The following is a 27,420-nucleotide window of genomic DNA, read 5'->3' as shown; positions in this document are numbered from 1 at the left end:
TGGTAAAAAAACAGATGTTAAATTATTGTAAATCAAAAAAGTCTCCGACGTGCACTGTGGTCAAGATTTTGAGGAAGCCTGAGAATAAGCCGAGGCCATCCTTTCATTATTATGTTTATACCTCCACTGAAGTCCTTTAGTGGGTCTAGATATGAGCCATAACAGGACACGCTGTCAGATACAGACACAGCGGACAACTTATTGTCAGACAGCTTTCTTGCCCTTCTACTGCGGTCCCAATTTCCTGTCATGTATGAGATTGTAATCTTTTGATTTCCTTTTCATTATGAGTGCCTGTATCTGAGAAACAGGTAATGGGAGATGAGAGTGCTGATCTGACTTTCTATGTGAAAAGATGGAGTCCAGCCGGTGGACCACAGTGGTCCTGATGACTGGAGATTTTGCAAGTCACCAAATGTTTAATTCAGGAAGTAAACAATATGGCCGTCGTCAAGAAAAGCATACATCCTTAGGGGAATAATAGTGATTCGGCACAATATCTAATCTGCCTTTTTTTGATTATGTCCTAACAAATCGAATTTTAATTATGTCACAACCATTTCCCAAGCAAGAGAAAATATTGTGCTAAATCCTGAATAGGAGAATTAATTACCTTAAATCATATTAAGTTTTTGTTTTCCTGGTGTCTGAAGCAGACAGAGTTTGCTTTAATTTTCATTTTCACTTTACAGATTAAAATACATGCACCTATATTTACAGGAGCTACTGATGTTTGGATTGATAATTATATACTATAATATACATAATATTGGTGGTGGCTGTGGCTCAGTAGGTAGTTCGATCCCTGGCACATGGATCACATGCTGAAGTGTCCTTAAGCAAGACACTGAACCTTTGACTGTAAAGCTCTTTTCAAGCTTTTTCTACCTCTTGGTATTCTTTGAGTATTCTTTGAGTACCAGTACGTAGAAAAGCGCTATATAAACAAGTTGGGTGGCTGTTCTATAAATACTGTATGTGTACAATAAGGTGCAGGGTTGTCCACTGATGTTGAGCAGAACTGGTAAACATATCGAAGTGTGGTGAAAGTATATAAAGACAGCGCTAGAAGAAGACATCAGATCAGACTTAGAAAAAGAGGTGCAAGACAGGTGAGGCATTAATGAAGAGAAACCATTTTTGGTTGCTAGTCTGCTGGTGAATTCCCACTGCAGTGTTCTGATCAGACGTGCACAGACACCGCAGCTTCCAGACACTGATTAAAAGTCACTGAAGCATTGACTAGACAAGAGCACCAGTTAAGAATCTTCCCCTGACTTCCTGTTTCTGTGTAAGCGCTTATGAACCTCTGCGCCGCTATCTGTCATGAACTGCAATGCTCCCGCTAAAAAGGCCTGTTAATAAAGATGCACGCGCCACCGTGATGGAAGCAGCACGCGCTTAATCACCACTCGGTCTGTGAGCTAAAGGAACTGCAAGAGTTACAGAGTCCATCTACTGAATTAAGCGGCCGGGACCTCCGTTGGGTCAACAGCATCAATCAGAGTTTACTGTCCCGATCAGCAGTTAACCCGGGTTTGTATTGACCCCGCAGGTGATAAATAAGCTCCACTCGAGTAGGTTTAGGTGCATAAGAATGGTTGACAGAAACAGTAAAATCAAGACTGAGTGCAGCCCTGGTCCTCCTTGATAATCCCTCATGTTTGTCTATGAGATTACTCTCTTTGCTTTCCATTCAATAGCTGGTAAATTGGCCTGGCAGCAGACTCCCTTTGTGTTTCAAGGGACCAACGATGCCTGTTCACGTCGAGCACCAGCAGATGGCGCCATAATGAATCAGGTGTACACTGGAATTTGTACGCTGGAGATGCAATACATGGCCATATGTATGTGGACACACTACAACCCAGTATTACTGATGATGGCACTTATTTGTTGGTATGGCACATCATTATTCTTTCAATGGTTTCAAGTGTGCTTTCATTGCTTCTTAAGCATTGTCATATTCATAGGTTTGATAGACATGATTGTTTTTGCAAGCAGGGGTATACATGTGGGAGAAAATAGTTATTTTGTGCTTATAGAATTGAAAAAAAAGTGACATTTGTTATCCCAGCATGTTTAGGTAGTCTTAGTTTAGGTGAACGAACCTTTTAATATAGTCCATTCTCATTCTCACACACAGTTTCACTTTCTCATTCAGTTATGGTGCAGTTTGGACCTCCTGTAGAGAGACAACATAAAATAGTAGTTGTGTTGCCACTGTTGTGGTTGTAGGATGTAGCTAATTCCTGCACAACATGTCATACATTGAGGTTTCCGCATTCTGTGCGCCAGCTTGCGTGAGGTTCACCGCCGGACCGAGCCTTTCCATCTTTTCCTTCTTCTGCTGCTCCTGATCCCAAGAGAAGGGCCTCAGCCAAAACGACATTCACCACCACAGGAGCCACACAGCCACACCCCTCGGGTACACACTCAGACGCACGCTCCCGGTGTCAGACACACCCCTTGGCAACTGATCCAGAATTGCCCCGAGGTAAGGCAAACGGAGGACACACTGAGTGAAGGAATGTGTTGTAAAACCACTGCCAGTTTATGAGGATGAACCTTCACATTTTTTCCTTTGTTTCCTCCCATACAATATCAGATCAATCTCATCTGATGTCTAAGAATAGATTTGATCCTTATTAAGGTTAAAGTTTGCGAGGCCTTATTGCTGGAGTCTCTGCTGGCTGCCTGGCAACGTCCCCGGCTTCACTGGGCCACTGACTCATATCAGGAAATGGTCTGCCACATAACCCCAAGTAAAAACATGAAATATTAGTCTTAACACTTTGGTTTTAAGTGACATGATGTTGATATGAGCACTCATCTGATCATTGATTTCAGAAATTTGCCACAGCAGTTTTTCTTTAAATTAAACCATTCAACACTCTATCTTTTATTTATTATGGGGTTTAGTTGCAGGTTTATTGTAACTTATCACCATTGTAAGTAAAGAGTCCTCTTCAGCAGTCTTTTAGTTGAAATAAAGGTTGACACACACAGTGACAGGTTAATGGATCTCTGGTGGGATGTCCGAATTAACGTCCTCTGGGAAATCAGGGAGTTAAGGGAGGAGCTGAAAGGGAGAAAGAATGATTGAAACTGTCATTTTAAAAGCTGTCACCTTATTGTTGGAAGAGGAGAGGAAATTATTGCTCTCTAATGGCACTTTACAGAGCAAGTCTAGTTTGAAGTTGAAAATGTCACAGATTCCATCAGATCACTCATCTACCCTCTCCAAAACACTTGTCCATTGTCTGTTTGCCTCATTAAACCATCACATGTCACTGCTTCTGTCAGAAAGTGAGTCCCAACATCAGCCAGGACCGCTCCTCAGCAGCTCCCTACCTATTAATTCTACAACCACACTCTGTTATCAGGCCTTCCAGTCTTCATTCCAAGTGCCCTCCTTTCAGGAAGTGGGACAAAGGAATTTTTTGTGGTGCCCGCTGTGATTCATTGCTGAGACACACACACACGTACACAGTTGGTTTAGCCTTTATAACGCAGCTCATTATTTATGGCTGAGTGAGACGTTTTAACACGAAGACCAGCAGTCTGAGTCAGAAATGTGCTCGAGGAGAGTCAGGTGGAAGCTGGAAAAGAAAGGACTTTCCTCTGTAAAGAGCCTGCTTGTTCTTGTCTTTGGTTTGGTTTTATTCAGAACTTTTAAACGCTTTTTACTAGGAGGCAGGGTTACATTGGTAAAATGAAGAGTGCTGTAAACACGTTTTATTGCTTTAAATCCTTACTTTAGTCTAAAGAATCCTGGATGAGTCTCTCCAAACCAAAGTTACTCCACTTTCTATGTTAGGTAATCAGGGATTGAAACTTGCGCCAAGAGTGAATGTCAGACTATTTTAAGTTGTGTGAACTCATAATGAATATTATCTTAACGGGTGAATCTCAGAACTGTTGCTCATAACTGAATAGTTTGCTCCCTTTTCCAGGCCTGCCCTCTCACCTGTCTGTGTGTGATCTCCAAAAACCAAGGAGCCCGTGGACCACCTGGACGCGTCACAGAGTTCTCTTGGAGGGAAGGAGGCGGGGCTTTACGCGCCGCGATAGAGGCTGAGATGTGAGAGCGGCAGCAGCGGGTCCCTGCCTGCTGGATGCAGTCAGTCTGAGTTGAGTGCCGCGCGCTTGAGCTTGAACCACGGACTTGTCTCTAACAATTTGAAAAGAAGATCATCATTCATTTGGAGAAAAGGCAGTGTTTTGGGAATTGTGTTTTTCCCCCACGCATAGAAGAGAAACGAAGAGAAAAGTTACCAGTGATAACTTTGGACTTGAGAAAGTCAAGAAGTCCCACTCTTGAGAGAGAGAAGGAGAAAGCGAGAGAGAGAGAGAGAGACCACCGGAATATGATTTGAATCAGAAGAAATTACAGCACTGCTGCTCACTAACAGGTACGTTTATCTCCAATCTGACCAGCCTCTGGACTTTCTAATTCTACTCAAACTATATTTTTTATACGTGCACATGGGGGGGATGTCAAAACTCCATAGCCAATCCACCTCCTCCTCTGGATATCATAGCTTGTTTTGAATTTCTTTTTTGGCTGCTGTCACCATTTCACAAACTTCCCATTTGTGTTTTGAGTTCCCATTTGAGTCCTTTCGCCATGAGTCACTTTCCTTCCAAACTGAAAGCTAATTTTCCTTTGTCCTTTGGAAAAAAAAAAAAAAACTGCCACACGATGGAGGCAGCATTTTTGTCTTTTGTGCAGGTGCGCAGTAATGTGTCCCTTATTACTCATACTTTTCTTCCGAAACAAGTCGCTGCTTATCTTGCTCTTGATAAAATAAAACTGCCCATTTTGCTGTCTAATATTCTGCAATAGTCTTAAATTGTTTTTATTTTTTGTTTCTTAATATATCTTAGATTTATCTGTTTTCTGTGGTACCACTCTAACCCTCAGACAGTGGTGTCTCAGGCTCCAGTACTTAATCAGTCTTAATTTATTAGTGCTGCTTTCTGCTGAATTTGCCTATAATCACCTGTTAGGTCTGTCTGTTTGGCTGCCAACAGTGAGACAGTCCGATTATGCCGATGAATTCATGCATAGCTGTGGGCATGACTATAAAACCCACACTTACTGAGCTGGATGTTATTGCTGTGTTTTGCTGTACATTTGGGTATAATGTCAAAACCACATGCAGACAGAGAGCATGCAAATGAACATTTTGCAAATTCTGTGGTGTGGCTGCACGCCCCACCCCCCTTTCCCTCTCACTCTCCTCACTAAAAGCATCTCCCAGTGGATTGCCATTTAGGTGCCGGGGTTATTTATCATTTTGCTTAGACGGTCCCCATTGCCTTCTCGCTCCCGCCTCCTTTGTTTTAATTGAGTTTATCTCCACTCCCTTGGGTTCTCGCTGTCTAAACTTAGGCTCGTGGTTACAGCGTCCTGCAGAGTGGCCTACTCTCTGGGTGATTCACCGCTTTGCCTTGTGCTGTGGTCACTTGGGAGCAGAGATGAGCACCACTAAAGTGCTCGCCCAAGTCTTGCTGTTGGTTTGTCTAAGGTCAGCGGATGTCAGATGAAGAAGCGTCCACGATAAGAGACTGATATTAAAGCTTTGTGCTTACATAGAGCTTCCAGTCACTTGAGTGTGAGAGTACTCAGTGCTTGTGGTGAAGTGAGTAAATCCTGGCTTTACTCCCTGGCACAGTTCTATTTATGAGCATTGAAAGGGATTTCAGTGTTCCTCTTGTTTCTCCTCAGTAGTCCCTAATCAGCACAGTTTGCAGCTGTTTTCCAAATTTCACACAATTGAGGCCACCTATTCAGAGATATCTATGATGAATGATTCAGTTCTCTGTGTTCCAGCAGGGATGTTTTACTAACTCATTTCTCATGTCTCTTATTTTTGGAACAGGATGAATCTGTGTGTGCTTCATGCCATCACGTTACTGTGGGCCTTGTACCCCGGCGTGCAGGGGCAGTGCGATAAATCATCCGAGACGACCAAACTCAACCTCTCTGTCACCTACGATCTCCCAACATTCACTGCAGACTTTCCAATCCAGAACATGGTGACGCTGGATGGGATCGTCTATGTTGGCGCTGTGAACAGAATCTACGAGATGTTCCCGAACCTTACAAAGCTCTCAGAATACCACACAGGACCACTACTTGCCAACGAGACCTGCGGCCAGAATCTGGCAAGAACGGGCCACAGCGACAGGGTGGACAACCGCAACATCGCCTTGGTGGTGGAGAATCTTTATGACAAGTCGTTGCACAGCTGTGGCTCAGCAGATAATGGTGTTTGCCGCCGTCACGTCCTCGATGATGACAGCAGCCCAAAAACCGTGGATGAACAGGTCTACTGCTTTGCCGACAAGGTGGGACCAGGCACTGGTCAACCCAGCGATTCAGATGTTGTAGTCAGTCTTTCAGGCTCTCAAGTACTCAACGTTGAGAGCAACGTCATCACGTTTTTTGTTGGGAATTCAGAGATCCCAGGCAAAAGAAGCGTACCAGACAATGCAACACATCCCCACACAATTTCTCTACGGAAGATGAAGACTAGCCAAAATGGCTTCACGCTCTTCTCCACCTTCTCATACATGGATCTCATTCCATCTCTACGTGGAAACTACTATCTGCGCTACGTTTATTCCTTCCACAGTGGGCCCTTCACCTACTTCCTGACTGTGCAGCGGGTGGGCAGAGACTCTCCGGCCTACCACACCCGCATAGTCCGCATGTGCTCCTCAGATCCTGTGATTCGCCGCTATGTGGAAATGCCCCTTGAATGCATCAGCACCGACAAGAGGCGGCGACGCACGGCAGAAGATGTGAAGGTGTTCAATATCCTGCAGGCTGCCCACGTCACGAAGGTGGGAAATGACGTGGAGCTGCAGAAGCAGCTCAAGGTGGACGAGGGTGACGACGTGTTGTTTGCCGCCTTTGCCCGGGGGAAGCCAAACTCTTCGGAGCCAACTGCGAACTCAGCCATTTGTGTCATGTCCCTGAAACACATCAACAACATGTTCAAGATGTACATGCAGAGGTGCAACACAGTGGACCCGTATCACTTCACTGGATCAGACAAGAAGTCCTGCTACAATGTGGTAAGAGCTGGGAGGTGTTGGGGACTGCAGGGGTAGCCATTATAGAACACTCACTTTGCATTTTTATTTTTTGGTTGGAAATGCAAATGTTGCTTTTTCCCCTCTGTCATATGAAAACAGATTTTCATCATTTTCAATAAGCATTCAAATATATATAGAGAGAGAGATAGATTACCCATACATTGACCCAACCACGTCATAGTGATTGATGATTATGATCATGAGCCTTGACTGGACTAATTCAGTTCAGTTCAGTTTTTTTTTTCTTTTTTTTTTAGATGGAATAAATTGCTGTTTGCTTTGATTGGAACTTGTGCAATGTATACTGCTCTCCTGGAGAAACCTGGTTTGAGCTTCATCATCATCATCAGCAGCAGTTTTACGATGTCCTTTAGATACATAAAATAAGATTCAGTCATCTGTTGTGTACACAAGGCTTGGCGTTACAGTTCTTGGCTGTTTATGTGCTGAAAGTACTTTGGTTGTTTGACTGGAGAGACTGTCTCAGTAACTGGGTGGTCCCATGTGTGTCCTTGTCTGAGTGTCCTTGAGCAAGACACTGAAGCATGACCTCCTCCTGACTCTGACCTCTGATCCCTCTGGTTAGGGCTGTACATGGATATCAGCTTTTCAAGTACATGTATAGAGCATTGCTGATCGCCAAATGTTATACATGTCAGAGGAGTTCTGAAACTCTGATTATGTCTATTTTAGACTCACTTTATGCCTATTGATCATTTACTGGCTGTATGCAGTGCTTTCACCGTGCTGGCTCTTTACTGGAGCACACTGAATTTGAAATGAAAGAGGGACAGTGAGGTAAAAGTGCTGGCCTTCAGTTTTAATTCGTAGGCGTATGTATCCATATTTGGTGAACATTGTACGAGTTGTTGCCTTTTTTAAACATAGACCTGGGATTTTTGGTCAGTGTCAGGATGATATTCTTAAGTATACAAGGCAACTGAGATTTTTATGACCACATAGCTGAATATTCTTCACTGGCCAAGACAGTTGTCTGACCTGAGCCCAACTCATCACGTGCTTCACTTGCGGAACAACACAAAAATGCCTCGTACCCTTATTGTATGAGGTATGTTGTAACTTGTAATTGTGCTTTAATTTCAAATCTAATGTGCTGACGAAGTCTCCCTCACAGCTGCTGCTGGAAAATAGTTGTTAGTCTTCTACTACTTTTCTTCCTTGCCTCCGTCCTCCATCCGTCAGCAATTGCCCGATAAATCAGCTGAATCACCTGATCAATAATGACATGAAGCTAACGGCCGACCACCCTGCCAAGGGTTCTGTCAATATGTGTGCTAAAGCTTCTCCCTCTGTGACTTCATCTTTACTTAATCTCTACATCAGTCAGTACTCACTACTGTGTATCACCAGTAAGACACAGGATTACCTTGATCTCCTCCTTATATTGTGCAGTGGATAGGTTGCCAAAGGGCAAGCACATACAGGAGTCCTGTGGAAACTCTCAGTACACTCCTGAGGAAGACTCCTGTCAAAACACTGGGCGTGTGTGTGTTGCCAGGGAGGCTAGTTTCTGTTCAGGTACAGAAACTAGCCTTCATCACTAAATCAGCCCTTACAGTAAGAACATTTATTGTTGCTATCAGCTTGACTGCAAATCAGTGCCAGAACACTTTTTATATTTTTGTATGCTTTATCATATTTGCTACAAAAAATGCATTCTTTACAATCAATTTTGCTGTGTTTTAGAAACATCAGCTACTCTTGTGTCTTCCTTCGAGGCATCCATTGTTTTCCTTTCATCTTGGCATAATGTGAAAATCCATAAACAGCCTCCAAACTCCAGTTTAAGGCTATACTGTAGGCTATCGCATGGCACGTGACACTTTGCTGCTGCCTGCCACGCTGGGATGATCCTGTAGCTAAAAAAGCACAAAGTCACAGGCTGCCTTTCAGAAACACCCATGGGAACAGTGTGTGTTTTTCTGCGTTCAATGTGGGGGCGACGGACTCCCTCCCGTCCACTGCCTGTAGTGCAGAGTGTGCACCTGTCTGTGAACTCAACTGCAGAAACCAATGACTGGCCTTTGCACAGCATGAGCCACGTTTTACACAGGTTCATACTGTTGAGAAAATATGGGAAACCAGTGCCTGGGGGGAGATACTAATCCAAAACTGTAAAGCATGCTTTGCATATTGTGTGTACACTTGGAGTTGGAGCTTTGCAAACATACTGTCTGGTCATGTCATTTCGTCATGTGGTTATTTTAAAGGCACACGCACACACTGATTCAAGCCTGCTTTGCTGATACATAATGGGTGGATGTTTGGGTACATCTCTGTGGTCCTGACAGCTATTGGCAGTGGAGATTCACAGGGGAAAGTGAGGAATGCTGGGAGCTGGGTGTTCGGGGGGGGGCAGCGCATATCTGACTATCAGCGAGCCGTGATGAATGGCTCAGGGATAACAGGGCATCAGCAGCTGGGCTGAAGATGATCCTCCCCGACCCACTGTGGCAGCCAGCCACTTTGGCGAGACCTCTCCTCCGCTCTGCCTGACCCCCACCTGTTTCTAGCACCTGTGGGAAAGAGTAAAGGCGCATCACCAACACAAAAGAGGGTTTTCATTTGCACTGATCCTAGGCAGCATGATAATTTGCCTAGGATCCTTTATCGGCTTTTTTGAAGCACCACATCACGCTTATAACACAGTTGGAGAACACATTTAAAACTCCATGTGTTTGGGCACACTGTGAGCCAGGAGGAGCGCTGAGAATGATTTGACTGTTTTTGTCACAAAGCAAGAGGCAGAAAAATAGTTGAAAACGGTTCAACATTTGAAGACTTTAGAACAAACCACAGCCTGTGGCTCTTAGAGTCTTTGGTGAACAGATGTGAAATTTTCTCTTGATATAACGCCTAACAGTGAACAAATTCGGAATGTGAAAATGTCAGAAGTAGTCATCTGCTGTAAACTCATAACTCACAGATCCTCTTGCGCTACTGTGCACAGGATCAAAGCACGCTTCGCACTGCCTCAAATCCAAATTATTTAACAAGAGTTGTTTTGTACCAACTGACAAAGACTAAATAAACCTTTCTTTCCTGAAACCCCAAACACTAATTCTCTGTTTCCACCTCTTGACTGTGCTGTTTTGATCACTCTGAGTAAAAGTCTACTATTCCATTATTAGACATTCTTTCCTCTTGACTCATTTGATTATGGGGTAACATCAGTTACGCTGGAGGTACAGGAGCATCTGTATAATTATCATGACTCCTTCCGATTCTAACTCTTTATGACTCCCTTCAGATACATCAATATATATCTGCAGTGTACAACATTTTAAAACTTGCGTTTAGTAGTATTTTGCGACTTTTGAGACAATTGGCACAAAGATCATCTCTTTCAGAATTTTTCCATCTCATGGTATGAGATCCAAGCGCGCAGACGCGCAGATCCGGTCAAGTGTTGAATCGCCACTGCCAAAAGAGCTTTTATCGTAGGAAAGCCGTTTTCCAATTCCTCTTTTATTGCTGACAGTCTTGCTTGTATCCTCCTGTCCTCAGCTGCTGCCGGGCTAAGAAACAGGCTGTGACTACAAAAGACAACTGAACAACTGCCCACCTGATGCTCACGCTGAAAGCCTGGGACAAAATGAGCTAATCATAGCGCCACTTAATAGATTTATGACTTGTATTCAGTGGCATATGGCAGGTAGACCCTCTTGTTATCATGATGTTTGGGAGAGATAAGTACAGCCATATATTCATAAAAGTCGCAATCGCTCCGAGGATACATACTTAAGCACGCAGGAGGCTATTTTTGTTGTCTGCTCCACCAAACTGTGTGTTTCTGATGGAAATCTTCCAACGGGGATCGGGATGAGGTTGAACCCTGAGTCTGAGAGCATGCTTGAAGTTTTTAAGTGCTGGTTGTCAGCTTGGACGTGCCTCTTAACTCCAGTTTAGGCAACAAGATTTGATAAACGGTGTAATGATGAGTGCCTCTCTTTTCAGCTGTCTACGAGATAGAGCAAATCTGCTTTTCTTATTGTTCCTGCGGGCCCACATCTGTCTTCAGGCTTTCTAAAGTTACAGAAAAACGCATGAAACTGAAGAAATAATTGCTGATCTTTGCCGTGAGTCACTCAGCAACGACTGATGACTGTGCTTAAGTGGATTTTTTTTTATACGTGATGCTGGTTTTGTAGGTACAGCATATTTTTTTAGTCCTTAAAAAAGTTTAACTGATAATGAATCTGTTAAGTATGTAATCAGTTAATCCAAACATGTTATTGAGTGTGTAATCAGTCTTATACTATCAGCAAATTACTTTATGTATTATATATATATTATTAGCATTTGAGCATTGGACCAAAAAAATCAAATCAAAAGACCTCTTTAAACTGTTGATTCAACCCCCAGAATTTGCCATGACCTGACATTGTTTTTTTGAAAAGAAGACACGTAAAGCCATTTTCCTGGGTAATGGAGCATGCAGAGCCATGGCGGCCACTTGCGGAGTCCTCAACACGCCTCCTGGCAGTCTTTCTCAGAAGTCCACAGAGGAAGAAAGGGACATAAAGAACGGGCCGCATTCGAGGTCAAAATTATCATCAGATTACCATTGATTTGAGAAAACCCACCAAATGCTGATTGCTTTTAAATTGAATTTTCGGCCTGATTGATTGTAGCGCGTGTAATATAATTCCAGCTGGGAAACGCTTTTGACCGACAGTTATTTTAATTAGCTCGCCTGTTTTAATGAACAACTTTTAAACGCTGCCTTGAAAAAAAACACACAACAAAACAAAAAAAAAACCACACAAAACAAGCGTCCGCAGTGACTCATTGATTTTATGTTCTGTTGCGTTTCTGATTATGAAACAACCATTTATGTGACTTCAAGGATTTGTTTGGCTTTGCCAGTCAATTGTTTAATCGCTGTGTAAGATATTACTTCGTTGGAAACATAGTACATATGCATACAGCACTGAATACACACTGTAAAAGACGCTGCCGGCGGCTAAAACAAAGAATGCAAATACTGCTTTTTTTCTTTTTCTTTTTTACTTATTGCCTCCATTTCGTACATCTGTCCACTCAGTATTTATACACATGAGGTTGCTCCCTTATTTTACAAATTAAGTTTGACATTGAATAGAAGATCTTGAGGATTGTGCATGCCCTTCTGTATGTGTACTGTAGCATTAAGAATTGGACTACATGAGAGAAGGCTGAGTTGATCTGGTAAAATCCAGTACATTAATGCATAATTAGGTTGCAGCCAAAGCATGCCTTGTTAACACTGATGTCTTTAGAACAGCAAGCATTAAGGGACCTGCAAAATGCTAAACCTTGAAAGGCAAATTCATGTTATTCGTCTTTCTTTAAAGAACCTGACTTGGTGTTAAGACGTCAAAATAATCTCTGCTGGCGCCATTGCTATATTTACAATCCAGTACAGTAACAGAAGAAACAAAGAGAAGATAAAAACAAGAGATGAAACTGCAAAAGATAAAGTTATATCACTATAATCGTGGCTTTCTCACAGTTGCCTTGCAGCTAAGACACGCTTCATGTGTCAGAGCTTCCAATCGTCAGCTTCTCCTGTGATTAGTGACAGCAATTACCGAGCAGTCAGTCATCGGTTTGAGTGTTCCCGATAATTCATACATTTGTTGTAGTTTTCCACTGAGTTTCGGGTGATCAGGCCCACAGCTGTCTGACAATGGGTGGACTTAAAGCTGCAAATCTCTCAGTCACGCTGCTGATTCAGTGGGTTCTGTTGTGGATGTCGTGGTTTTCAGTCCCACGTGCCCGAACCTGCTCATGGCATTACTAAGCTTGTGTTTGTTCGCTGAAAATCTGCAATGCGTGAACCACATGTACAGAACAGCGGGCTTTTGATGCACATGGCATCAACTCTACCATCAGCTACAAGTAATTTCCTGGGGCTGATGGAGAGATGTGGCACCAGATATAGAGTAGATGTATAAGAGCAATAATGAATCAACTCTGGATCATATATCTGGAAATTTGTCATCTTTGTTTATTGGGGTAGCACTGGACTAGACTAGAAAATAAATATTTACCACTACTGGCAGCCAGAGTATGCATCCATTCAGTCAGTTGAAAGGATAACCCCAGGACATGTATTTTTGAATCGTCATAGGATTGCATCTCAGTCTTTCTCTGTGTCTAATCCTGTATCGGAAGAAGCGAATTCATCCTCAAGAGGCATGAAAATAAATATAAACATGATGAAAATTAGCATGCCACAAAACCGCCGTCCTTCACAAAGTCTCTGTTACCGCAGATGTCGCAGATTGTGTGCCGCATGCCCGAGCCTGTCCATGCCATCGCTAAGGCGGGTGCAGAACCCAGAGGTGCACTTAGCGGGCGGGTGCGTCTCCAGCGGTGTATGGGGATCAACAAAAGAATGAAAATACTACGTTCTTGTCCTGTCCTGTCCCTCTCCTTTTATTGCCAGTAAGCCCCTGCCTTGATAAAAGATGGTGTGCGTGCGCTTTTAATAAGTAGGATTAGATCTGTTTTGGAAAGTTTCATGTGTCTCTTAACACACGAGGTCTCCATTTGTGCATGTGTGCATACTCCTGCTGGACACAGCTGAGCTAGACAAAAAGGTATGTTGACAGATCAGCAGCAGAGAACTTGTGAGAAAACTTGCAAATACCCTTTATTACGTAGGCTATTCTTAAACATGGGTTGACTGATTAATTGATTACTCCTACAGCAGAAACTTAACCAGCTATGACATTAATAACTGTCCAATCTTCTCAAAGCTGTCTTTGTATTTTCAGGCAAACAGCTCTATTTCAGTATGTCACTAGCTGTTGGGAAATTATGACAACAACACTCTGGTGGGTCTTTGAGTCACAGCCGTGTCCAGACAGGTCCCTCTGTGAGAGGAGAGGCTTGGTCAGCACCCACATCACATCCAGCAGCACGGTACATCAGAGAGAAAAAACAAACTCAACAGCATGTCTATCTGATGTTACACAAAAGCGTACCCTCGAACTGGCCTTACCATGAAGCTATGCCATCCATGGCGACTCACAGTTTGTGCTTCAATGGATCATTAATCTCAATCAATCTTCAACCAATGTTCACCTTGCAGGATAGTTCTTTCAAGATGTATACTGCCATTCAAAGATTGCAGCATCTTTTATTTTGGCACTGCCCGTCTGCCTCAGCAGTTTCGGAGGGGTGCGAGCATGTTCACATCTGCAGGCATTTCCTTGCAATTTTCTACATGATTTCACATTCACTCAATATCAGTGTTTAGTTTTGAATCTGCAGCGTTAATGGTTAACCCGGGACTTCAGTTTCTTGTTTTGCTGGAGAGCCGAAAGTGTGTGTAAATCCTTTTGCACAGGCTTTTGTGTGCACATCTTATCTATGTTCCCTAGATAAAGAGCAAAGTAGTAAATATGCAAGCCGTCCGTGCCTGCAAGCTGTCTTCCAATAAGCAGGTTAGGGAAATTATCGCCAACCAAACACCAAATACTGTTAAATTTGGGTAACAGCTGCTTAGACTATTTATTGCTAACTACCACTCTCTCAGATAAACAACAACCACTCTTCTTGTTTTCTTATTCTTTAAAGGTCTTATTTTTGTTGGAAATTGAAGATTGTTGTGGTTTGCAGTGTTGGTGGGACAAATCCAGCCAAAAGAAAACTTTTGTCTTGGTTATCTTTGGTGATCTTTTTCAAAACTAAACACTGATAAAAATAAAACTGAATCTTACGTTTTAGATGCACAGCCTAAGTTTGTAACAACTAACCCATGTGTGGGGCACTGTGTGTTATGAGGTTAACATGGTCACCAATGCCAACTAGGTCTCTGGCAACTTTTTCTATTTTTTTTTCTTATCAATAAACAAATTAGTTATTTATTTGTGTAAAACACCATATGCTTTAACTTTATATTGGAGTTTAAAATCCACCCTTTGCTGTGGCCGATGGATGTAATGCTGGTCAGTTTAATGTCTTGTATGCCAATTACACAAAGTGCTTTGGTGATTACTGTGTCGAGTCATGTCATCTCTCTGCTTTGACACTGTGTTGCAAACGAGATACTTTCCTCAAATACCATCCTGCCGGCTGTTTCATCTCTCATTTGATTTCTTTAAATGCTTTCCTTACCAGCACGGAGCCACGTGCCACCAGTGCCAGAAGTCATTCATGATACACTTGTTTAGTGTCAAATATGGAGGAGCTTTGCTCCACTGAGTTTATGAGTCAAGGCCCCCCAAGCTATTTCCTAATCAGCTGCATGCCTCCTACTCTTCTGTTTCACCACATGGTGATATCCTGCCCCTGACTGAAATGAGACATGTGGATGCTTATCTGTCAACCCCCGCGCTGTACATGAAGGACCAAAAGCAATCTCCTTTCCTCCTGCTGCTGTCCTGAGCAGCCACCTCACCTCGACCCCACGTCTCTCTTATTTCCTTGGCTTTGGATCTTTAAAACTTTGTCATAAGGTCTGCCCCTCTCCAAGGCTCATAATCACAAAGTTCACTAGTGCAGCAAATGATCCTGGCAGGCCCGCGCAACTGTTAAGATAGGAATGAAAGCCTAGCTCATCTCCGTATTTCTGAGGCTTTAGGACGTCTTGTGGTGAGCTCACAGACAGAACCCAGCTAGTTTCTCTTTCATGAGAACTAAAACAGTTGATCCAAAACAGGTGAAATGAGGCATTTGCTCAAGGACATTTTGGCATGTGGACTGGAAGAGCCAATGATCAAATCCCAAATGCTGCCATGTAAGGATACTTGAGCCAAACCTGCCCGCCAAGATTGACATACTCAGAGTTTACCTGCCACCACATTGATCACGTCACATCGTGTGTACAGCTAATGGCAACTCGAGTATAGATACATGCATACAGAAATGAAAGCCATTAAGGATGTACATCCAGTATAGCACAGTGGCTAGTGCTTGTTAGGTAAAGTGATGATTCTAAATTTGGATGTAAGTGTGAGTGATTGTTCGTCTTTCTGTGTTAGCAGTGTGATAGACTGGAGACCTGTACAGGGTGTAAAATGATAGCTGGTACAGGCTCCAGCCCACGACCCCTCTAGAAGATAATCAGCTATAGAGAATGAATGAATGAATGAATAATAACCAGATAAACAAATAAATACTGTATTCTGTAAGATAGGCTTCATAAATGGAAACTAGAGCGCACATCAACACAGTCAATGTCGTATTTACCTCTGTTTGTGACAGTTTATGCAGAATGTGACAATGCACCATAGCCTACATGTAAAGGACAAACTTTTAAATACTGCAGCTAAAATGTTTTGTGTGTGTGTGTGTGTGTGTGTGTGTGTGTGTAATTTGGGTGAACTGACCCTTTTTGTTTCCTTTGATCTGCTGGATTTCCAGTCAGGTGCAGGGCTTAATCAACTATTTCAAATGACTTCCTGAACACACAGATAACCAATCAAGTAACCTACTTTTTTTTAACCAAATGGAAGTGGACACCATGTCATTCCACAGGAAAGTCTCACCTCAGATGAGGGCTAATCCTCCTCAGGCCATTCGGCCAATAATCCTCATACAATGCAAGCAAAGGATTGTGCCTGACTGTGTACTCAAGTAATGGAGGCGAATGGAGAACAAAGCCTCCCCTCCATCTCTCTGTCCGCACACTTATGGCTTTTATCACCCGGCTGTACTCCCAAACAATGCACCACAAACAGAGAAGTTATCTAGCCAGTCCCTGGGACACCGTGGATATTGTCTCTACCGGCTTTGATCCTGTCCCGCTCGCCAGTGATCCTGGTTTGAATCATAGAGCAGGAAGAAGGCAAGCTCACACCTGAGAGGGCTGAGTAGCATTTCTTGGAAATGAATAGTCTCTTTTACGGTAAAAAGACTGTTTTTGTCAGCAGCTGGACTCTGCCAAGATTGTTTTAAGTGTTTTAGGTTAAGAAGTCTTAAAAATAGCAAGAAAAGTACCTTCCCGAAACATCTATTAGCTGTATTTGTTTTTATGGGAATAACGAATTATGCTTTGTAATCCTGACTAAATAGCTTTTTTTATTGTTTTGGAAAAAAATCTGATTTCTTTCAAGTTTTCTAGAAAATTGTTTTTGCATTACACACCTTTTAGCTTGCACATTTTTCAAAGTAAAACATGGAACCAAGCCCTGATCATGAAGTCAGCCTTCTGAGATTCTCCAGTTCTAGCACTGAAAACTCCGGCGCCAGGTCTGGTGTCTCAGTAAGCGAGCACAAGCAGATGCAGCAAAATTATTCAGAGCCAGATCCCCGATTCTCCGTGTACAAGTGCATGAGAGGGAGGTTGAGAAACAACACACAAAACCTCATGCCAACTTCCAGCAGTTTTACAAGTGTGAAAAAGTAGCACAATGTCGCATTGTTGATCCCATGGTCGGCTCTCTGAGGACAGGCGCAGTTCCTCTTTTGTTTGCGTCGTTGTGCAATCTTGAGACTCTGAAGTGCACAAATGGCTGCCACCTGCAAGCTGTCATGACATACTGTGAAATATTTTATGGTGATTCCATATAGATCTGCTTCCATAAAAAATATATAAACAGACACACACACACACACACATATATATATATATGTGTGTGTGTGTGTCTGTTTTCAGAAGTTTTCAATGAGGCTTGGTCTCTATTGCCATGTGATTTCTGGATTCTTTGTAGCGTTTCAATGCAAAGGTGCTGAAATATTACATTTGCAATTGTTAATAAAAAAAACACACACACATAAGGAATGGTCACGCAGAAGACATTCCCCGCGAGGGCTCCTCCACATTTCTTTTTGTCCTGTTGCGCCACTCTGCAGTCATATTGCAGTCATCTGGCTCTGACCTAAGCTCTGAGCTCTGAGAAGAAGCACGGCGTTTCTGCCAGCGCTACGTTTGCCAGTGATCTCATCTCATCCAGGACCGTGCTGAGATGAAGAGGCCCGCGTGTTGAGACCTTATGTTGACCCTCGCTTGATAAGCTGCCTTGCTGCTGAAGCCCAGGCCGGTGCTGTTTACAACCCAAGGTTATCTGGCTGCTCCTCAACGGCTGCTGCTGGGCTGCAGCTCTCCAGCTGCCACTTCCCTCCCTTACCTTGTGTTTGAGAAAGTACCCTGCTGCTTTTAAGACAGGAGCAAACCTCTCAAATCTGAAAAAAAGAGAGGCAGAGAGAGCCACTTATAGTCATGAATGTTCTGTGCTTTAAATGGTAGCGAGATGTCATGAGGAGCTGATTTTGGCAACCTCTGTTCACAGTGAAATCTTCACTGTGAACATGCTGCCAAGTGTCTGTACCGGTGGATGGATGTGATTGTTCCAGACTGCTAGGAAGCTGGAATTTTAGAGAAAAAAATAAAACATTTGGCTAAATAAGTTTGAAAAATGTCAGTTTATGTCGTTTTAGAACTCGTGTGCACACTCCCGCCTTAAAACAGCCATAGACCTTTTCAGCAGGAAGAACCTGAACTGTTAAACGATAATGCTAATAAAGTCCTCCGAGTGGATGATTGGTGCTAACTCCCCGAAGCGGTCTCAACATTAAATCACCATACTGTTTCTATAATTAAGAGCACATGTAGGAATGGCAACTGAAGATCGATGTGACCCCAGAAAGACATTAATGCTCTAAAGAGTGAGTTATATTCAGGCTGAAAAAGCAAAGCATGATGTGATGCTCGTCTGCACCCTGACATTCCCTCATTTATTTACTGTGCAGGCGGAATGTGTTAGAGCGGGGTGTCCACACAGATATCATCCATATAACACTCGCTTCTTTTTACCCCTTAAGTACTGTGACGATTGTAAACTCTCTGAAAAGTCCAAAAAACATGGTATCACAAGTACTTACACATTCAGAAAACTTCAGAAATGTCAGGCTGTCTGTCTGTCTGTACCCCAAGTTCAGTAAAAAAACCTTCAGAACTACTTTCTACATGGACATTTTCTTTATGAAGAGCATCCAAACAAGCACAAAGGTTTCTAACGCTGTAGCATGACAAACAAAACTGTTCTTATGTCCAGTGTGAAGGCAGAAATTTCCAAACGGGATGCTTCAAAACATGGACACATGCAAACATGGCTAGATATTGCTGGCACATATGATCTTTGCCACTTGTGACGACCCTTCAGAATCATTGCTTCATTTCAAATCCAATCTGCAAAAGCAGTGGTTCCCAACTCCTGGTCCTCAGACCAGAACTGTGCTATGGAACATTTGCGACAAGGCCAGGAGGAAACAGCGTGACTTTCCAGCAATTCTGTGGCTTCACGGGCAATTTTAGGTTGCCGTTCTCTTCAGACCTGGAGCAGTCTTTGTGCTGCGTAGTCTCATCTCTCTGTGTCACATTGACAGGGTGCAGGTTTTTCTGTTCTCATTAGCTTTCTAAGATGCAGGGGAAAAAAGTTTGGTTGAACTAGTTTTATAGCAGTAAGTTTGGGGGAACAAAGTCCATCTGACTAATGTCAAATATAAAACAGAAATAAAAAAAACTGTTATAGGGAAGACAAAAACAAAACAACATCTTATTTAATACAAATACTGCTGGGGCAATTTAATGCCAATGGACGTATGGAACAGGAGATCAGCCAGATGAGCCCCCATTACGGTATCCTCGGTGTCACAAATATGGATGTGACCTCAGTATTCAAACAAATAAAAGTCAAGGAAAACAGAATGAGCCCAGTAGGAGTGTTTTACTGGAAAATGCAAACCAAGCATGACAAGTCTGGGTTTATATAGTGTAATGTATCTCATATGTCTGAAACCTTTATGAAACACCTAGGATAAGAGTTGCGTGGATGTTACCTAATAGCAATCATCTGTGGAAAAAAGACCCATCTGTCATATAAAAACCACAGAAACTGGCCACAGAATTTTTTCTCTCTTGCCATCTTATCTCTGTCTGTGGATGCAAGAATGTATTAAGGAGCTAATTCCTTTTGATCTGCAGACTTTAGCTACTGTGTCAGTGTGACAGAAATGTACATTTGCTGACATATCTGGAAAGATCATCTAAAGAATGTGCTGTTGCCTTTCAGGAGAAGTGGAATCAAAGAAGTTCTCAGACATCAGAAATAGTGACTTCTGACCCCCCAGTCACCACACGTAGCAGTACATCATTCTCCAGCTTGTTTTGAATCATATAAATCCGCGATATCCAAGAAGAAGAGGAGAAAACTATGTTGCTTTTTGCAAGGAAAGAAGTTGCCGTGACAAGCAAAGATGAAGAATTGTCCCTAACTGTGTTCTCAGGGATTATATTTTATTCTTTCATTGGAGACGGAGGAGACAGAGGATGCAGGATCATCATTCACCCAGCCAGGTTTCATACAGTTAAAGTGATTTAGTAGCGCTGGGAGGCTAGAAGCTGTATTGTTCCTTTGTGGGAGAAGCCAGGAGAACTCACTACCATACACACACCAATGCAGGTTATTTAGAATGGGTCGTGCGTGTATGCGTGTGCATGTGCAGGGAGGTAAAGGAAACAGAAAACAACAGAGGAAGGTGGTTAGTGGAGAGAAGAATTGAAGGGGGATGAGATGCAAAATTAAACTCAGGGTCGGCGAGAGGAAAGGGGGAGAGGCAGAAAGGCTTTAAGACACTCTAACATTTTCATGAAACAATACGATTTTGTTTTCAGTATCTGGCCTGAACAAGAGAATATCCTTCTTCTTGTGGGCCGTGAGAATTTTTGGTTTGTTCAGGAAGAGTTTTGTACAGGAAGTGATTTGTTTGACATATTAGAAAAATAAGCCTCTCCATCTTTGCCACTTTTTCTCTTGCTGGGAAAGAGTTCTCATCGCAGGCTCAACGATTTTCATCCTAGTGATGTATTGTGAGCTAATGTTACATCACAGGAAACAATGCAATATAAACACCATCATTTTGCTCCAAGTGGAATGGTCAGCTTACTCCATCACTGGAAAGCCTGTTGAGCTATTTTTGGCTCTGGTGACAGAAGGATCTTAAGAAGAGGGTGCATGGAATGGATTATGAAGTTTAGGTGTGAACAGGGATGTCCATTTAGAATTTGGCATGTCATCAGAAGCTCCTTAAAGACTAATCTGACATTGATAGAGAGCCAGATAATGGAGTTAAAATTGGGATACTTTGTCCATTCATTCATTCATTCATTCATTCATTCATCTTCTGTAACCGCTTGTTCTGTGAAGGATCGTGGGGGGGGCTGGAGCCTATCCCAGCTGTCATCAGGCGAGAGGTGGGGTACACCCTGGACAGGTCTCCAGTCTATCGCAGGGCTAACACAGACAACCATTAACGCTCACACCTGCAGCCAATTTAGAATCACCAATAAACCTAATGACCATGTCTTTGGACGGTGGAAGGAAGCCGGGGTACCCAGAGAGAACCCACGCAGACACCGCAAAAACAGGGAGAAGATGTGAAGTATGAAAAGTAGAAGACCGACAACAGAGTCCTGAGGTATTCCATATGCAGATGTGGAATTGGAGTCCATAGTCAGCAGAAGATCAGCACTTTAGTAAGAACTCTTCAGTGAACTCATCCTTAGAAAGATCAGTGATCCTCGCTCTTAGTTACACTCTTAGCATAGTTAATAATCCACAAACACTGGCTTTGGATTTAACTTAACTTGCTAAACACTAGCAATGAAGGTGGATGGTGGGATACAAGCTAGATAGTGAGTATGTCACTCCACAGTTTGGAGCAGGTGTAGATGCTTTCCAGATTATTTTGTAGGTTAGAACACGAGATTTCTAATTTTGGATGAGCTTGCAACAGTCACTGTGAGAACTGTGTCTGTTTTGACTTTCCTGTCACGTATTTTTCACCACTGAGCTGAGACCTCACAGTAGTTGCTACGTGGAGCCTCAGATGCTGGCAAATGTCAGCTGTGGAATTTTACATGAAGGATGTCTTTTGGAAAGCAGTGTTTTTAGAAAGCTCCAGTTTTCTGCGGGTGGACAGACACGGTGAGTGACAGCATGGTGACTGACGTTTGCAAAGCAGTGTCTATTTTGGAAAACGTTCATACATGCTCAACGAGTAAATGAATCCAGATTCACACACATTGTACGCTATGTGACACATCCATTATCTGTGGAGACAACAATTTGCATGCTGGGAAGCATCAGAAGAATCAGGAAGTTACTCTGACTAAAGAAACATTATTTTTTCTGGGCATGTGGTTTTGGAATTAAATGAATCTGAAATAGTGTTTTCAAAACAATAGTCCTCAGTATCACTAGTACTAAATCACCCCATGTTCTGCCAGCGTACATGCAAACATCTGTTACGAAAAATTAAATCTGCATGCCACTGGTTTTGTATTGTTTGACAGTTACACACTAGAATGTCTCTTAAAATGTATCTTTGCGTATTATTCTCCTTGTCTTCTGTTAAACCTGTTTATGTGTGAGGCCATTTTCTGCCCGTGACCGTGCCCACCTCATGGCCCATTATAGGCAATGCTGCAGTCCTGCCTGAGGACGGGGGTCCACCCGAGGGCGAGGCCAGCTGCACTGCAAGCGCCAACGTCTGTCCTCGCCTTATTGCAAGCTTCTCTCACTTCCTTAACTGTCCCTAACACCCTGACGGTCAACTCCAACACGCAAACGAACATTAACACATGGCTGCATATGCTTGTTGCTACCAGCCACCTGTGTCTTTAGACACACATGCACACATCGCGGTTGTTACAACTACAGAGAGTCAGGTTGCAGAATATCGTGCGTCCTGAGTCCAGGTGGGGGACTGCAATGCATGTCCCAACATTAACGCAACAATACCCTCCTCGCAACACATACACACAAGCGCAGGCCCATGCGTGCGCTTCACATTCCTTTGCATTTCACTTTCTCTAAAAAATGCATTTCCACACACCCTGACGACAAGCAAACCTCTCTGCAGTCTGGAGTGCACCATTGCACAAGCAATCCGCAGGTCAGAGGTCTGTTATTCCAGTGAGACAGCCGGCTGAGCATCCAGCAATGAGACAGACTCCATGGGTTTCTGCATGCTAACTCGAGGCTAAGCCGCCACAACACATTGTGTGTTTTTGTGCATTAGCAAGAGCGCCTTTACCCTATTTTTGCACTACACGGACTTTGTTTGCATCCAATGGTTCTTTTACCAGTAAGCCAGTCCATAGTTTATAATTTGGGCATTAGTACATCTATTCACATAGGACCCGGGGGCCACAGTGAGAATATGAAAACGACATTAGGCCATGTGGATCACCTTTCACTCCCCCCCTCTTGACTTTAGCAAGCAGTGCCGCAGGCTTTCAGAGCTCCACGACTCCGAAACCCTATCGCAGAGTCGTTGTTTTGGAGACAATGGTTGCTGGTTAAGTATAGGGCAAAAGGTGTACAATATCCCACATATGTGCCCCACGGTGCCTGTTTTACGGGTGAAAGACACGCTCGCAAAATGGCTTGAAAGATGTCAAACACAGGAACATTTGCTCAGACCGTAAATCTCTCAACAGATGAACATAAGAGAAAGATGACGTTTTTGCTTTAAACATTAACTCCAACTAGAATTGAGGTCACTGATCAGTTAAAAAAATAATAATGACTTAATATCAAATAGTTAAAGTACTGGATGGTGGACAGATGGTGACTCATTTTTGTACAAAAAGCACAGGTGGATAGATGTTTTGGCATTCCTCAAAACTGATGTAGGGATTACAACCTTTATTCCAAGCCATTTTGACTTTGGATTTCTTTCAACTTTCAACTAGAAACTCACTTTATAACCTCATACACTCGAGAAACTGTTGCCAGCATTCTAAAATCACTATTACATGGTGGTTGTATTGTTAGGTGTACCATATGTTTGAGGTCTTTATCAAACATCTTCCTCTCGTGGAACCTGTTTGTTTCCATGGCATTTGGCGCTGTGACGGCCTCTAAAACTCTGTTTCCATGCCAAGAAATAGCCAAGGATAACAGCAGCTGAGCTTCAAACGAAGCTTGTCAAAACAGTCTTTCCACTGTCCAATTTCATTGCCTTGATCCTCAGAATACCTAAGCCGAGGCAGAGGAATGCCTCGTGGACCTTTTCAGTTCCTCCTCCCATCGTACTGCTCCACTTCAACAAACATCCCAAAGTCCTGCTTGTTTGCTCTGAAAATAATCAGCCCGGGGCCTGTTTTTTGAGCCGCGTGGCATAATCTGGTCAGTGACAACCTCTCTATCTGCTGTAGTTTTAGAGAAGCCAGAAGAGTTCTGTCAGGTTTGCATGTTTTTCATATGGGATCAGTGGTATCTAACCTGTTTGAAAAGCCCAACAAGAAGGTATCTGGGAAAGGTGTTCTTTAAACATCCCGCATTACATAGCCCACCTTCAGGGTTGAAGAAGAGGAGACATTTCTTCTGGCTTTGCTGTCAGATTTTGCAAACTTGCTACGTGTCTATTTTGCTACGTCTCCAGATCATTATCCAAATCTAAATCAGTTTCAGTCACAAATTGTCATCTCTTATCAAGTTTGAATTATTTGTCCGCTCTTTAGCATTGGGTAATTCAGTGCAGATCAGTTGGCTTCACCACCTGCCAGCTGTGCGTTTGGCATGAAAGCATCCAATTTTTCTGCTAGCTTTCAGTTTCCTCCACGTCTTCCAGGGCTTCGACGTAGCCATTGTCTCTCTAACGGCAGCCATTGCGGCCTTGAGGAGATTTAATTCAACCAAGGTTTGTTGCTGCATGCTTGTCAGTTAGCCAGGTTTTTCTGCCTTCTTCGCCTTTCCTCTTTGTGAGGTCCTGTTCCTCTCAGCTTAGTAACGTCACCATTAAAGAAAGAAAAAAAACTTTCTGATTTATTACCTCACCATTGTTCTCCTCATCTTCAAAGCTTGCCCTACACTTCGGTTCTAAACAAATGATGCAGCAAGTTCCACACAAACTACAAATAGTGACCTTATGACCCAGGTAGAGGCAACAAGACATTGTGAGTTCTAATTGAATCACAGATCGGTTTTTCCTCTTTAATGCACAATAAAAGGTCAAAACTAAGGTCACAAACATATTTATATGAAAAGGAAGGCATTCACAATGTGAAGTGTTTCATACTAGAACTGAATGCATTAATGACGCTGTGAGGCACTTTGAATCAGTGCGTACACAAGTTGGCACAATTTGTCTACCTGTACTCTCTCCCCCTTCTTGTGACTCCAGCGTAGAGGTCATCATCCACTGAATCTGTGAAAACAACAGAAAGCCGATGCTTGGTCAAGCGGCCAGGTCAAGGACCTTAAGAGCCACAAGAGGCCCACCAACCTCTGGGCCATTAATAATTAATGAAACCTGAGGCTAGGACAGGAGGCCATGACTAAACACATCAAGGGTCGGAGCAGTGAGAGCATGGCTGGGCAGAAAGGGGAGGGAGGCGGAGGGGGTCACTGATAGAGAAAATGCCCCGTATCCAACTCTGGCTACAGCCTTGTGCGTTCACTGTATGCTTCAGAGGCTCCAGACACAACAATCTGCACAACCCAGCGAAGTTTGAAAACCAAGGGGTGCTGGACAGACAGATTTTGGTTCTGAAGTCATGTGAGGAGACAAAAGTACAGAAAGAGGAAGGTGGGGGTAAAAAAACGGAGTTTCCCAGTTGGAGAGAGAAAAATCAGCTCATGGAATGGATAACAGCATGAAAGTCCGTTTCCCATGAACACATCCTCAAACCTCTGTTCAACAAAGCATGTAGTTGCCCTAGAGGCGCTATCACGCCGAGACCTCCATTACGAGCTCGGCCTGATGAAAGAGTAGCTAAAGGTGGCTTAGGAGGTTTGCCTCTTAACCCTCCCCCATCGGGTAAGATATGAAAGAAGATAGTTCAACATCATATTATATAACAAGTAGTTTTCAAGAGCGTCTGTTTGGACAAAGAGATCCAGTCTCGCCCTCTCTCTTTCAGTGTCTTGATTTTCTCTGGTACTCAGCAGTCTATCGTGGTCACTCCAGGTTTTGTTCTTATGCACTCATTGTTTCACTCATGTCTCCCACAGGTTATTTCTCACTGTTAACATGACCACGCAGATTTTGCTGACATTTCTTGGCTGCATCATGCCTATAACCACAACAGAAAGTGTTCTCTCCACTATTATTGTCAATGTACACTTTGTCTTGGAGCTCACTACGGGGACTTTTCTCTCACAGATGCCTGTGGTTTCTTTGCAGAGTACATCAGACGACTGCGACCCCCATGAAGGAATCCACCAAGGCAAAGAGGGCACGTACCGCCTGCAGGTGACCCAGTTTGTTCAGAGGCTGGAGTACTGGCACAAAGACTTGACAAACACCTTGGTTACTTCAATTACTGTGGTGCCAGTTCATGGCCGCGCTGTTGCATACCTTGGAACTGCAGATGGACGCCACATACAGGTAAAGAAGTCACTGGCAAGGTCTTTATTTGCCTGTAAAATGTTAGCAGTTTGGTGTACTAAGACACCCAAATGTTACAGCAGCAGGTGCAAGTTCCTTTTTTCATTGTTCATGTAAATGTGGCACAATGTTGGAAGGTGAGGAGTGAAAGCGCCTTGCCGGGACACAACACAGAGTCACCTGCAGGTGCTTCTGCAGGCTAGAGGGATGGCTATGACCAAGTACCAGGAGCTTTCTGTTTGCACAATTTGCTTACCTTTGCACTATGCTCAGTGAGTCTCCAAAAAGTCCATGTTCCAGTCTGCAGTCTGAGCAAACACACTCCCTTTAGCTGACAAGTGCACAAACCAGCAGTGGTTTCTACCTTCCTGATTTCTTGTTAGCTGCTTCTTTATTTTTGAGGGATTTAAATCATGGAATGGTTTTATTTAAATGAGGCATAGACTTAAGTCTCCTAGTTCTTGTTTATCATGTAAAAGACAGTTTGAGGTGGTTCCAGCAAGCATCAGACCTTTTAAAACCCCTTTGCACACGGGTTGCCAGATATTTTCAACATGTTTTCTTCCTTTTTCATGTTAGTTCACAAGACTTAATTGTAATCTCAGTCACCCTGACTATGATGAATGTTATTTTTCTTGGTGACACTAAAGGGAGTTTCCACTTCATTCCCTCTTTGACAAAGTTTATGTACTTTTATGCCATGATATACATCCCTGAGCTTGGGCCTTGATTACAACTTAATTTTGAATTGCAGCACTGACATTAATACCTGACTTCTGAAGTTTAGGAATTGCAATTATTTTTTTTTTTTGCTGTCAGATAGGCGTCTCTATAGGGGCCCCTCTAGCAGGTATTTGGCCTCCAGGTAAGCACTGATCTGGCAATTTGTTGGTCAGAATATGTCGCGACAACTAGGTTACAATTAGGCTAAATTAGTTTGAACGCTGAAGGACTGTT

General features: G+C 43.1%; 1 protein-coding gene across 1 annotated transcript in view; it reads left to right on the top strand.

Moving 5' to 3' along the window:
* The first annotated feature begins 3,916 nt into the window (after nucleotides 1-3,916).
* Nucleotides 3,917-27,420, top strand: part of met (MET proto-oncogene, receptor tyrosine kinase) — a 64,197-nt gene continuing 40,693 nt past the window's right edge. Inside the window, exons 1-3 of the mRNA XM_084555830.1 lie at nucleotides 3,917-4,415; nucleotides 5,889-7,089; nucleotides 26,260-26,463. Coding sequence (XP_084411956.1) covers nucleotides 5,890-7,089; nucleotides 26,260-26,463 — 1,404 coding nt within the window. The 5' untranslated portion in view covers nucleotides 3,917-4,415; nucleotide 5,889. The remainder of the gene's footprint in view (nucleotides 4,416-5,888; nucleotides 7,090-26,259; nucleotides 26,464-27,420) is intronic.

The sequence above is a fragment of the Chelon labrosus genome (assembly GCF_963514085.1).
Source record: "Chelon labrosus genome assembly, chromosome: 11".
Taxonomy (NCBI): domain Eukaryota; kingdom Metazoa; phylum Chordata; class Actinopteri; order Mugiliformes; family Mugilidae; genus Chelon; species Chelon labrosus.
This window is presented reverse-complemented; position numbering and strand designations above follow the sequence as displayed.